The following is a 14,788-nucleotide window of genomic DNA, read 5'->3' on the forward strand; positions in this document are numbered from 1 at the left end:
GAATATAAGAAAACCTTTTTTACAAGTAGGGTGGTCAAACACTGGAACAGGTTGCCCAGAGAGGTTGTGCAGCTTCTATTCTTGGAGGTTTTCAAGGTGTGACTGGACAAAGCCTTGAGCCCCATGATCTGACCTGATAGCAAACCCTGATTTGAGCAGTGGCTGGGACTAAAGATCTCCTGGGTCTCTTCCAACACAAATCATACTGCTATTCTATGATTCAGTTGCCATCACTGATCCTACTACACCAGCACTGGCAGTGCAGTGTGTGATTCTAGAGAGAATGACTGGAGCCTGCTGAGTTGCACTGATTCAGCAGGCTGAAAGAGGGGGGCTCAGCTGTACTAGAAGGGAACCTGGTTCGCTCAGTTTAGAAAGGAGCTGTGAGATTCTAAACTTGAGATCCCATTTGTCTCTTCCTGTCTCCTACACAGCTGCAGTCATAAATAAGTAGGCTACATGTGAAGATTTATTAAACATCCGGGTGGAGTCTGATCCTTAAAACAGCACTAGCAATTTTCCCATAGCCTAAACAGAACCAAAGAGACAGACCTCCTTTACAATGCAGGGGCCAAGGCAGATGAGATGCCAACTCCGTGATCAGGCCACACATGCGGTAGACTAGATAGAAGGTTTGGATATTGCAGATTGTGCCTGGTTATCAGCCTGGCTGCGCTGTCATTCACCATCCTCTCTTCCCAAGCAGAGAAAATACAGGAGGAGATTGTGGCTTTTGTATTTTGCAGTTGCTGCTCACCACTAACTGTGGGATGTTCAGAGACTTGAGTTTTGTCAGCTGTTGGTGTAAAGTGCCTCACCCCTGGCTCCCCCTGCACATTCAGTGAAACCAGATGTGTCTACAGCTTAAAGACTATCTCCCAGAAGCCTCTTATCTGGTCAAAGTACAGTAAAGTGGTGGGCATGCCAAAAGCAACTCTGGTTCCCTCCCAGCTGTTCCCACATAACTTGTAAGAGGAACTCTGTGGTTCCATGATTCAAGGCTTAAATGTATCCCAGTCCAGAACCACCCTACCTTTTTTTTGTTTGTTTATTTAAACTGGATCATCATAAGAGCAGTCAAGTGGGGCCAGGGGGGATAACTTATTTTCTCTGTCTTACAGTAAATGGCAGAGGGCCAAATGTTTATTAGGATGTTATTCTGTAACCTTCTCTCAAACTTGCCCAAACTTAGCAAACTATGAAGAGTTCCTCAAAAGATCAGTTACAATTAACATTTAATTAAAGATTTTAAATCATTAAGTTCTTTAACCAGTGACAAAGTGCACAGATGCGGGGCTTGCTTGAGCTAGAGCAAAGAAAATGTGCAGTTAATAATGTTCAGCATTTCTGAAATGAAGCAGGCTCAGGTCACACGCTGAGCTTTATAGACTAAGGAATGTATTTTTTCTTAGTCATTTATGTGCAGATGTTAAAATAGTTTAAGATAATTGTGAATCTTTCAGTTAAGGCAATTTTTGACTAGCTGTTTCTATACAGTTGCTTACTATTCCTAGAATTGCTGTTTCACATGTTTAGACCTATTGTAAACAGCTGTAGAGAGGTATGGACATAATGTGCTTGACTGTCTGATCTCTTTAGGACATTGAAAATGACGGCCCTGAACCCTCTGACTGGGACAGATATGCCGCTGAAGAGTACGAGATTCTTGTGGCTGAGGAATCTGGGAATGAACAGTTACAAGAAGGGTAAGCATAGGCATTGCACTGCCCTGGGGACACTCTGTTTGGCTCCAGCTGAGGTTTAGTAGGAGCATGTGGATGCCACTTTTAACAGAGGTAGTGGATTAGCGGACTTATGATTTGGACTCAACACTGGAGCATGTGAAGCCTGAAACAGTTGCTCCAAAAGGCAGTATTGGTGTATTTGTCACAATGGGCTTCTTTGCGGGCAGCTGTTTGAATCAGCTACACACACTGCAGTAATGAAGATAGCTGGGGAAAAAGGACAAAGCCTTTTTCTTTTGGCAACCATACAAAAAAAGAGATCGAATGACTTTTGCTAGTCTTGGCCATGTATTGACCATGTCACACTATCATAGATTAGAAGCTGTAGCTCTGTTGCATTTATTATACCTAGCAGAGACTTTCTTTAGTCAAATAATTTTACTTTCTGCCAAACTTTATGTCTATTAGTCTCTTCATAAGCTGTGTTTCAATGTCTTAATTTGTTTACTAAGTTTGTTGAGACTTTTTCTTTAAAACACTGTTGGTTTCTGCAATACCTACACTCATTTTTGCAGCCTTCTATAAAATTATGGACAGACACTCCAGCTATCCTTAAGAGTCAATGAATTTAGGCAGAGCAGTTGCTCCAGAACCTCTCTGTGTGCAAGGGCTTCCTGCAGAGGCTCCTAATGGAGACTCAGTATAATTATCTTTTAGATTTGTGTCTGTGTTAGTATCTTCTTGAGACTATTTCTCTGCAAGACTCCAGGTTAATATAACAAACATCCACAGAATGCTTACCCCCTGTTAATCTTGCACGATTCAGGATTTCATCCATTCTTGAACAGTATTTGTAGAGCCATTAAAGTAAGAGTACTGAGAAGATTGCATAATTTTCAAAACTTCCCACACTGGAAATTGCTCGGGATAACAGTAGCACCTACTAATTAGCCACAGAGATTTGCAAAGCTATTGAGAGCTATGTTTCCCTCTCTCCCTGTGATGTGCATCCAAACAGCTATGGGCTTTTCCCTCATCTCCTTTGAGCTGCCTTGCCTTTTTGTGGCCTTCACAATGGAAGATGAGGTAACACAAGATGGAAGATAAAATTGCTGTATTCCCTGCAACTGCTTTGCAACACCTGTGTCCTCAGCACAGAAAAGAAATAGGAGTCTGCCATAAAAGTTTTGCAGGACTATGAATCCCAAAACTCACCAAAAACAGAGGAAAAGTGGCAGGTGATGTCAGATTTTTGAAGTCTGTCTGAAACAGCTCTGTGTCTTCCTGTAAAGAGCATGTCAGCAACCTTGCTGCTTGCTTTTAAGAGCCCCTGAAAAGCTCTGTAGTCATGGCAGCAGGATTAGATCTCATTTGTGGAGCATAGCAACAGACCACGAAGGAAAAAAGGAAGGCAAAAAGAAAAACAAAGAGCTGGATGCCCAGACAAATTTGCCAGAAACAGGCATTGAGTTTTTGCACATACATTATTTCTGCTGTCCTTTGAGGATGACAGAAAGAGGGAGCGGGGACAAAACCAAGACAATTTATGAGCTCTATGAGAGACTGGAAGATTTTTGGCTAAGTTAGCTGGCAGAATCTGAAATCTGGTATTTGTCTTATTAATACATTTGAAAATAACCATCATTCAGCTATCGCAGATGAATTAGTGTGTACCACATTTGTGACTTAGCCCTGTCCATAGATTCTCTGGATGGAAGGTTTCTAAAACAAGTCAAATGTCTGGCTGGCTGGCTGCAGGCTTGCCCATGAGAGAGCACTGCTCCTGGAAGAGGAATCTCAAAAAGACATAGTGGATACTCAGAGTGACTTCAAGGATGCTGTGACTCTATTGAGAGCTACAGTGACCAAAAATAAGATAAGAGAAAGGTGTTGTCTTGCTCAAGAAGCATCATGTTTCACTGGAAGCTTAAGCTGATCTGAACACTTCTCAGCCATGCTCTGCTTTATACATCTATCTGTGTATGAGATTCAATGAAAAGAGTCTGTTCCCTGATGAATGCATACACACATTGTTGTTAGAAGGCAGAACCAATAGTTGAATCTGACCAACACAAGCTCTTAATGCAGCTATAAGCATTGGTTTTGCAGAAATCCTTTTTTGCAGTCCAGGCTTTGGCCTGCCTGGCAGAAGTGGGCACTGCTTTGTTCACTGTTCCAGAAACCAGTGTCAGCCAGCTGATGTACACGGAAGCCACAATTGCCTTCATGGAAAGAGATCTTTCTCCGTAGGAAGGGAAATAAGGAGGAAGAGGCCATCTTTTATCAGCTGCTGATAAGAAAGCATCCCCTTCACCTGAGCAACAAGGAGCAAGGGCACAATGCAGAGCAATCCTGCTCAGAGGTGGATAGGTGTGACAAATACACAGGATCAGATGATGTTGGTTTAGGCAGTTTAGACCATTTTTCTTCTCTCCCTCAAGCTGGCTGATGGTTCAGTTGCTCACTTTCATGAACCCAGCAGCATAAGGAAGGGAAAGGGGGAAGGAGAATATCGCTGAACCACCCAGTGACAAAATGTGTGTGTTTGCCAGAAGGAAGGACAAAGAATTTCCTGGAGTAATTTGTCTTCTCTGAACAAGCTAGAGTTGCAATGGTTGAGTCTTGAGGAATGGGTGTTTAGTCTACATGAGCCTATATGTGTATTTATGGGACTGTGAAGTTTTGAAACTGGCCTGGAAGGAGAGAAGGTGATTGTCTTTAGTGCTAATCTCGTGGAAAAGCTGTCCCTTGGATGCTTCCTAGCCATGAAGGTGGAAAGCATTTTTTCCAAGATGGGAAAGGCAGGCACTGTTGAGCCTTAAAGAGCAAAAGACTGAAGTGGAAAAGTAACTCACATGGGAAAGGACAATGGGAAGCCCCTTTTGAAGAAGGCATGAGAAGGTTTAGTCCAGAAGCAAAAGGCACCGGAAAAAAAATTATAATGGAGCTCCAAGTGCTGGTGAATGTGCAAGATAGATAAACAATAGAGGAAAAAAGTCACATTCCACTTAGAGGAGAAAAGGGAAGAAGGCTAACAGAAATGTGCATGGGCCATGCAGACTCCCGACACGTACCGCTTAAGCAAAGTGTGCATATTGCATACTTCCTGGTATCCTTGCATGCATGATCAGAACAGTTATTGGTGTAGGATCCAGACCATTGTTTCCCTTCTCCCACTTATGCAAGGATCCAGAAGGTGGCAGAATTACTAAACAGGTGCTTTCCTTTATGGAAGAGAAGATGAAAATGTTGTCCAGGAAGATCTCTGTGCTGTTTGTCTCTTCTTCACATAGGGATCACCAGACTATAGCACAGAATCCTCCCCACAGCTGGACTTACATACTGACAGGCTCCCAAGGATTCACTGTGCCTGCATATGGGTTAGTGAAGGGAAAAACAGCACAAGAAGCGGTAGACAATTCTTTCTTGGCACCATCCGTGCTGGGGTATCAAAGGAGTTAACCTTTTTGCAGCTCAGTTTATCACTGAACAAACGAGAGCTATTCCTGTGCTTGCCATTGGAACACCTGCTGCAACATTTCCTTCATAAGCAGCATTGCTTTCAGAACAAAAGGAAGAATTGGAATTTCTTGGGAGCCCTGAGAAACTAACCTGTAGTGTGCCGAGACTGAAGGGAGAACATCTCAAAAACGTCATTTCTGAGGAATAGGAATGGGCTGAGAGCCCCAAAGTGATATCCTCTGCTGCAGAGCACAGAACCCAACCAGCCTGAATAGTGCAACTGGCTGGAGCTGAGAATTCACAGCCAAACCTCCCCAGGCCATAAATGCTAACACCTGGATATTAAACTTCAAACCAAGTGAGAGAGGAACATGACAGCATGGCCATAATTGTTCTGTGGCTGTCAAAACATCTCCTAAGCCAAAGACGCTTTGGAAACCAGGTGTTTCTGAGCAAGTCTGAGCAAGCCAAGTCTCCTCTAGGGCCTGGATGACTTCATTTCTGCACTGAACTATTAAGGCTACTGTGAGCTACTGACAATTGTTACTGAAACTGGATTCAAATTTTATAATGCTGAACATGAGTGAAAAGTTGTTTTGGATCTTACAAATGAGGATGGATGGGAGCACAGTTCTGTCAGCTGTCAGAATACTGATTACTACAGCACTGTTTTCAATGCCTTATAAATATCCTCCTCGAGGTTAACATCTTGCATGCTCCTGTATTTTAGCCAGCTGCTTTAGTAGCCGCTGAAATAACTTACCCAAAAATGCTCTCACCAAAATATGGCTTTTAAAGACATACCTTTTATCTTTGCAGATCATTTGAAGACGACTATGACACAGATGAAGTCTTATCTCCCCCTGAAACTGGAGACAAGTCAGACAAACTAGTTATCTCAGATCTCTCAGCATAGAGAAATGGAAGACATTTAATCAGTATCTTTCAAACTGGATAGCATTCAGTCCCAAGACATTTAGGAATTTTTCTTAAATCCGTCATTGGAGCAATGTGCTTTATTTTGTACACTGTAACTTGAGAACCCTTTTTCTCCTCCTGTGTAATTGCAATAAGGTAATTTCTATAAAAAGGCTTTTTACAATGTGTTATCGTGCACGCTCATTAAAAATGGTGATTGCACCTTGTTTCGTTTATATATAAATTCTGTTATGTCCCCAGATGTGCAATAAATGCCAGCATCTAATGGTTAACTGTAACAACTGCATGCAACATCTACAGTGGTCGTTTCTCTGTCAGTTCAGTCCTGTGCCATTCTGTCCCCTTGACTTTATACCAGGAGTGACAAAAGAGCTGCCAAATTAACTTAATTTAAATGTATGTCTAGAAATCTTTTAAAATGCAAGTCACAATGACGTTCTCTTTTTTTCTTAGTGTCCTGGAAACCAAGGCAACATGCCTGCACATGGGGAGAGTGAAGTCCCCTTTTGCGCTTTAAACCACAAGCTCTTACAGTTGATACTGGACATATTTTATTTGTATGAATCTGTGGACAGTTAAAGCACCACATGATGTAATGTTTCGCTAAGAATTTGAGATGTAGTTAACATTTCTACATATTCTCCTGTGCGTAAGATGATCTTCCTCAGGCTAGTGTTTTGTCTCTGTAGAAATATTTTCTAGCGTATTTACCAAAGACGACATATATGCTGTTCAGCTGGTGTGTTGAAACTGCCGTGTCTTGTGTGCACCAGTTCTGCCCATTTCCTGTGTTCTTCCATTCTATTGTATTGCTAACCTGTAGCCTTCTCCAAGAGGCTAAGCTGAGATAATGAAGAAAAAACCCAATCCTAACCTAGTTTGCTGAATTTCTGTTAACAGAGGGATCCTTTAACTGGTAAAGGAATTAGTCTGAAATATTGCCAAAAATTTGTTTTCCACCCATGAAGTAGGCCCCAGTCTCAGAGAGGAAACACTAACTAATGAATTCTTGCTTTAAGTGCAAAATTAAACTGACTTTCCCCATAGAATCACAACGGGTGTCTCTAGTAATAGCACATGCTCTGCTGCTAGAGCTGTTCCTCCTTGCTTAGTAGCTGTCTGTGATTCAGCGCAGAGGTGATTATAACATATTCTTACCAGTCCGCAATTTTAGCCATCGTAGACACACAAACAGATCTGGTACTTACCTTCTCCAGCTTGGGACAGGTTTCAGCTGTCATATTTTATTTCAACTATTGTAATTGTGCCCAAATATGTAATGCTTGGTGGGCATGTATATACTATATTTCCTCTTACCTCACTGTAAGAATATCAAACCATGCCTCCTCAGGACATCCCTGTGTGAATTCCTGCCAGAATACCTGGGAGACAACTGCCAATGCCAGGATCAGATCTCCAAGCAGGCACCTCCTTGACTGCACTAAAAGCAGAACCCACCCACTTCATAGGTGACTTGTATATACACACACACACTGGTAGCCTGGTGTATTTTGTACATATAGATGCTAGCACAATGGAACATTAATCCCTAGATGATACCTTTAAGTGCTACTGTTAATAACCAAATAAGTAATTGGCTGGTCACTACAATGCAGCTTCAACTTTTCCAGGAGCCTTTGAAGTGTAACAGCTGCCTCCCGATGCCCAGGTGGGATATACTGCTGCCTTGTTGAGGTTAGTAACTCCTCAGGATGAAAATCTGAAAGAGAGGAAGTTTTCAGTTATACTGGCCTTGGAGATTTATTCTCTTTTTCTTGAACAAAGCTGCTGTTTTATCCAGAGGCATATACAGACCCCAGGATCCTGGATTTGATATTTGGGAAACTTCTGGATGCCCAGGTTATTAGCAAGGGCAAGGTAACTTCCATTCCATAATAAGAGATGTAAGCAGGGAGCACTCTAACCAAGCCAGGATAAGCCGCTATGAACACAGCAAGCACACAAGAGCGGCTCTGTCCAACACCAGGGTGTTTGAATCGCATCTCCATCATCACTATAACCCTGAGGGGAAAAGCTTTACTGGGGATGATTCCACAAAGGCCCAAATACAGAATAAACTAGGAAACGATTGCAGAAATTAACACAGGATGGAAGTCACACAATCACTAATTGTAACCAGTTCCATCCACTTCTTACCTGAAAGAACATAGGCAAAGCAGTTCACCTCTTTTGTTCACTATCTAGGTCCAGAGTGGTCTTTTACTTTGATAAAATTTTACATCTCTCCAAAGGCAAAGATTCCTCAAAGGAACAATAAGAACCTGACCCCATTCTAGACTGAAATTGAACTTTCGTGTTACTTCAGCATTGCTAGCTTTTAACTCCATAAGCAGCAGTACTGGAAAGTCCAGTTTGTCAATTATGTAAAGTCTCATTCCAGAGTAACTTAGTGATGGTCTCTTTAAGGTTTTAACCTGGGATACCCTGGCACCTTCAAGAAAAGAAGCTTTCCTAGCACTGTACAGAATAATGTAATAATTCAGGTTGGAAGGGACCTCTGTAGGTCTCTATTCCACCTCCTCACTCAAAAGCAGGCCAGCTTCAAAGTTAGAGCAAGTTTCTCAGGTCCTCATCCAGCTGAGTTTTGAAAAATCTCCATAGATGGTGATTCTACAACCTCTCTAAGTATTACATTTCCTCCTCCTCCTCCCTGTGGGAGTTCAGAGTAACATCCTTTTCCAGGAAGGATGTATATTCCCAGGAATGCACAGTTTCTTTTTCACCCAAGGAGGGAGTTAGATGAAGGACTCAAGGACTCGCCAGTTGAGCAAGTGACACCCTGTTCTCAAGCACCAGATGTGTGTTGGGATGCAGGCGCAGCCCATGATGTACTATGAAGAGCTGGTACTCCAGCAACCCTTGGCGCATCGCTTTTTTGGCTTGGCATTTCTGTTCGTGCTAGGTTGTACCTTGAGCCTACTTCTGCTGTTCCTGCTCTCCCTATTCACGCACCTTTCATTTTTCTCCTCATGTGCTTTTTGCAGAGGGGCTTTAACTCAACCCATCAAATCAGTTCAGACTTCCATCTCACACCACACCAATCTGCCTGAACTGGTGCCTTTTCTTGAGGAAGTCAGTATTCTGAGCCTGGTAAAAATCACCAGTTACTTTTTCAAGGTTTGGCTTCAATAAATTGAGACAGAAGCTCATAGCTGCTCTGCTGAGCTCTTTGGCCCCCAAACCCAAGGCCCTCTCTTCTATAAACAGAGGTTTGCCGCTGCTATGATAAAGTAGCATAAGTCCAAACCAATTCATGCTTTCTAATAGGTCAACACAACAAGCTAATCAAAGAAAAAAAAAACCAAAACAACCAAACTTAGAGCAAATGTTTTGCCTTATATGTGAATATAAGGACAAGCTACAGAAGCCACTGCTAGCAGTGCAAAACTTGCAGCAATTTATACTATTTACTCCAGGAGTAGAAATCCATTCTCTCTCACTAATACATTTGAAAAGAATCAAAATTCAGCAGCCACAGATGAATTAGTAAAGGAGGTATTCTACACCCCATTTGTGACTTAGCCCTGCCCGCAGCTTCTCTGGATGGAAGGTTTCTAAATGCAGTATATAAGCAAGGTAAACTTGGGAACTCCTGTCCTACTTCTTAGCTTTTATTTCTGGGATAATGAAAACATAAGATGACAAGGATGTTTGTGAATACAGATACCAGAACCTGCTCAGCTGCAACACACACCAGCTTCAGAGGCCAGCTCTCTAGAATGAAGCAACCCAAGAATCACAGCACAGAAAACTTGCAGCAGTCCGCTTTGCTCTGACTTTGCCTCCCGTCTCCAACTGTCAATGCCACTTTAGATGTTGCATACCTTGAAAAACAGAGCATGCATTTTTCCTTATAAGTCCAGCTCAGGCTGAAGTCTATTAAGAGCTGGATTTCTTTTTCCTTACGAGTAGTCAGAAAAGTGAGTAAAATGCAGTTTTGCATGATCAAAAAAAAATTTTGTGTTTATTCTCTCTAGTCTGCTTTTGTCTAGCAAAATTAAGTCCCGTGTCCTTAAAAAAACCTTGCTTTTTCTTTTTATATTCACAAATATTCTCTCTCTGCAGTACTAAGATTGGCGATATGGCTCGATACAACCACATGCCATTACTGCTGGAATGGTACTAGCTTGATTTTTTTTTTTGCCCTTCTTCTAAAACTCTCAGTAGTAATTGCTACATTACAGTTTTCATCAGCAAAACCCAGGCACTGACATAGTTCCCCTTCTGCCGGTCTGCCACCAAGCGGCAGTGTTGCAAAACAGACATGGACAGCAAAAAGAAATTCCAGTGTCTCAGGTTTACAGAAAACACTGCGGAAAACCTTCCTGCCCTCCTGAACTAAGGATTTAAGAAAGCTGACTCGAGATACTCTAACCAAGGTACTATGCTTAGTTTCTGAAACAAAATATGCCTGAAAGGCCAAAAAAAGAGGTAACTGAAGTGTCATTTAATGGTATGTATTTTTGGAGTAAAGTGTTTCTAAATCGCAGCATCTTAGGTCTATGCAATCAAAACTGAACCTCAATAAAGAGCATGAGCTACTGTAAGAAAAACATGTAAACAGTGCTTACCCTTTTGTTCTAATCTTTCCCCTGTGTCACTGGGTGATGGTCTTAGAAACTGAGTATTTAATAATAAAGGTTCTCGTACTTTGTAAAAGTAGTTTGGAGACATTTTGTGCTGGCATGGTTTTATCTTTGTATTTTTACTTTGTATTTTCTTCTTTTTTGGCAAATAAAGGACTTTTGAATCTAAAAAGTAAAACCTGTCTTGTAGTGGTGGAGTAGTGTTATTGTTCACTTCATCTCCAGCTGCTGTCCCAAGCTCATGCCATCCAGCTACCTGTCAGCAAGCCTGCCAAAGCCAAAATTCCAGGCTTTCTTCTCAAAAATACTGGGGAAGAAAAGCAATCCTACCACTTACCTTCCTCACATCTTCATCCCTCAACACGGAGCGCTATCCGTGTGCTGACTTACCAAAATGCCAAGCTCCCTCATTTTAAACTGGCATGAAAACAAACATCTCCCTGGATCTTCTGCAAGTGGAATGAATTTTAAAAAAAAAGGAAAAAAAAAAGGGAAAAAAATGTAATGCCTTTTCTGATTTCATTATATGCAAATGCTCAAGCAGAATCACTGCATTATCTTACTACTTCATCTGTGAGACTGACAGGTCCGCATTCCCCTGTGCCTAAACCTGTGTGTAGCACAGTCACTTTTTGGTGGGGACCTCTGGGTTTCTTTAAAATACCAGAGGCACTTCAATTTGAAAAACTAAGTACTTAAGACCAGACAAACAAGATGTGCTTGCGACATTATCAATCAGTACTACTTTAAATAGCATTATATAGCTTTCAGAGCGAATTTCATCAGCCATGCCACATAACTGGAATGAGTCTAACGTACAAGCTCCTCTTTTTTGTTGTTTCACTTCTCCGAACGTTAGTTAGCAATCAAAAGCTTGTTTATAATTTGTATAAAAATTAAATACATAAAAAATGTCGGGGGGTGTGTGCTTCTTGCATACAGTAAAAAGATGCTTTTATTCTGGATCATGCCAGAATCTTTGCACGATTCATGTGCCACATCTGTATGATCTTTCCTTGAAGGTCTATCAGAGTTTCATTGAACAAGCAGCTCCTCGCTGTGCCAGAAGTACCGGCCTTGGAAAGCAGGCTTTTCAGGTTTTATTTCAGGCTGCTGGTACATTGTAACTCTACAGGTTTTTTTCTGACAATACAAAACTTTAGGGCGCTTACAGGGGGGCAGCCTCTAAGATGTAATGGCAACACAAACGGAAGCAGCTGCGCAAGACAGACATCTGTTACCTGCCTCCTTGGTTTGTGATGTTTTAAAACTCTCATGCACGTACAAGAACATCTGCAGGGAGTTCCAACGGAAACAGAAGAGGCTGTTGTGACCCCATTGTTCACAGGCACTACAGCGTGGGCTTAGACAAGCCAGAGAGCGAGAACATCACCTGCGTGAATGAACTGCTGGAAGAGCAGCAAGGTCAACGCAATCCAAGCGTTCATTTCCAGTTTTGTTTCCCTGTCCCTCCTCCCTCCAGGGTTTTATCCCAACCGGTGATTTCACTGATGTATGATAGGTGGAAAGAGCCTTTCCACTCAAAATGAAAGTTTAGATGTCTTCTCTTTCTGGAAAGAGCATCTTCCACATGTTCAGATCTGGATGGTCAAAAGCACTAGACTAATTTTGTACCACTACACATGATCAAAAGTCCACCCCTTCTCTCCTTTCCATCTTTGCAACATGTTTTCAGGCAGGAAGACTCCCCCTGCAAAACATTTGACGAACTGCTGCTTTTTCTTTCTGATGCAGCTCTACAAATTACAGGATTTTAATAAAGTTTGGAAGCTGATCACTGTCTTCAAGAGGAGTGGGAAGAAAGCTGAAATACCAGGCACTTTCTATATGAAAACAAATCCCCAAGCAGCTTCATCTATGCTAACGCTGAGAACAGTTGCCCAAATCCACCGCACCACAGGAGGAACGCCTCGTCGACGGCAGCCGGGGAACTCCCGCCAGCCCAGCCCGGGCTAAGCTAAAACGATCCTTGCGACTGCTCTGCGTCAGCGCTTCCCCACATACAGCCAGCAGGGAGCAAGTCCTCGCTGGGGGCTGCGCTGGACTGAGTTTTCACTCAACTCTCTTTGACCACAGCCAACACTGGAAGGTCCCAGAACAGTATTGCTGCTCGTATCGCTACAAAATGGAAACCGATGCTTTTCAAACTAGAACCACTGCAATTATTTTCAGCAACATTATGATCCTTTCCATTGCTCAGCTTATTCAAGAACAACTAGCCAGGAGGTGAAGAAAACCAAACCAAGCCAACCCTAATTTAAACAATTACAGAATTAGTCATCAACGGACTAAGTAGTATTTAGACAAGAAGTTCAACATATGCCACACTGATGCCCTTAGCAGTTGCAAAATAGAATTAGAAAACTAACATTTATTAAATCAATTTGAATTTTAATATACATTTCAAGAACGTGGCAGCATAAAAGGAAATGTTTTTAGAAACAACCTGAATCTACCATTTGCAATTTTACATTAATGATCAGGGCTCTCCTGTCGACGGTTCCAAAACACACTTGACCTAAATTCTCCGACTTTTGGTACCATATTTAATGCAGCAGTGAGATAGTAAAGATTCCAAGTACTCCCACGTTTCTGGAGCGAAGGTACTATGTATTTAATTTAATGAAAGTCCTAATAAATGTACCATCAACAATCTCAGCAAAACTTAACAGCTCTGCAAAAGCATTCAGAAACAACCCATGCTGTGCAGTTTACTCCCCTTAAATCAGACTCTGGTTTGGCTACTTTTCTTACACGTAGTGGACTAATAAACAGATTTACATTAGTAGGTCACGATCAAACCACCAAATTAGAAAATGGTAGGATCCTTTTGGGTCAACAGAAAAATCACATACAAGTTTAACTAAATACATTTTAATAGGACATCATTAAATCTCATGAGGGCTAAAAAACACAGATCTTAGGTACTTGGGTTGGCAAATAAAGACAAGAATACTAAGAAGCATTTTCCACCATTTACTCATTATCAAAAATATTTTTCAACTCTTCTTGCAAAACAAAAACAAAAAAGTACAGACTGGACACGTACATCACATTTTTCTTCCTATGGCTTTAACCCCCCACCCTACCCACCCCACAAAAAAGACGGGGGGAGAAACAAACCAAAACCAACAAAAAGATCTGACCACATTCACAGAAAATGACACCATGGTACACTACAAAACAAAAGGAGGTGTCATTTGTGTCCAAAGGTTTTTGCTTATTTCTCAGGTGAGGAACCATCATTGTACATGCTTTGTGCCAAATCAAAATACACCTAACGTTAGGTCAGAAAGCGCGGCAGCGTTTATTGGATGAATAAAAGGAAAGATGGAAGCAGTAAAGTAACTCAAAAAATTCACTTACTATTTAACATGCTGTTGAAACAGGAATTGCCTTTTAAATTAGAAGGTAATGTTTTGTGTTCTAGTCAGCCCATGTTTAATTTGTGCTGTATCATTCAAAGAGGAGAAGTTTCTGCTTTCACAAAGTAATCTGACTTTTTCAGGCTGCCAATAAAGCCCTAAATGCAAGACTAAATTCTTCCGCTTGTACTCTTATTTAGGGATTACGCTGAAATAAACCATTTTCACATAAAACTGAATTCCTACAAAAGCGCTTTCATTTTAACACTTTCTGAGATAAGCTCTTTGACAACTTTGTGCTATTTTTCCATTTTAGAGCCTTCTACCCCAGGTTGAAAAGCACTGACCTTCAAAAGCTACTTTCAACATTATTAGCGAAAAATGAGATAGATGCTGGGTGGAGTGAGTTATATAGCTTATTCTGTCTATCAAACATCTGAAATATTTGACCTTAGATAGCAAGCGATCCTCTGCCCCAGATGAAAGATGCCTGTCAGCGAAGAACTACCCTCAAGGGGATGGGTCCCAGGTCTATTGTGGTACAAACTTAAAACAAACAAACAAACAAAAAACCCCAATGGTGATAACTGCTGTGGAAGTCTGTGTATCCCAGGCACTGATCGGCAGCAGAGAGGGGAAAAAAGTCAGCCAAGGAGTCTCTCTGTAACCCACAAAATCCCCTCTCTTTTCTAGAAGCAAGAGGAACTTG

General features: G+C 41.6%; 1 protein-coding gene across 1 annotated transcript in view; it reads left to right on the forward strand.

Moving 5' to 3' along the window:
• The window catches only part of PPP2R3A (protein phosphatase 2, regulatory subunit B'', alpha), a 59,181-nt gene extending 49,128 nt beyond the window's left edge, over nt 1-10,053 (forward strand). The window contains 2 exon segments of the mRNA XM_009323993.1: nt 1,600-1,706; nt 5,967-10,053. Of these exon segments, the coding sequence (XP_009322268.1) occupies nt 1,600-1,706; nt 5,967-6,063 (204 nt within the window). The 3' untranslated portion in view covers nt 6,064-10,053.
• Nucleotides 10,054-14,788: the final 4,735 nt, after the last annotated feature.

Source organism: Pygoscelis adeliae, unplaced genomic scaffold (genome assembly GCF_000699105.1).
Source record: "Pygoscelis adeliae isolate BGI_AS28 unplaced genomic scaffold, ASM69910v1 Scaffold485, whole genome shotgun sequence".
NCBI lineage: Eukaryota > Metazoa > Chordata > Aves > Sphenisciformes > Spheniscidae > Pygoscelis > Pygoscelis adeliae.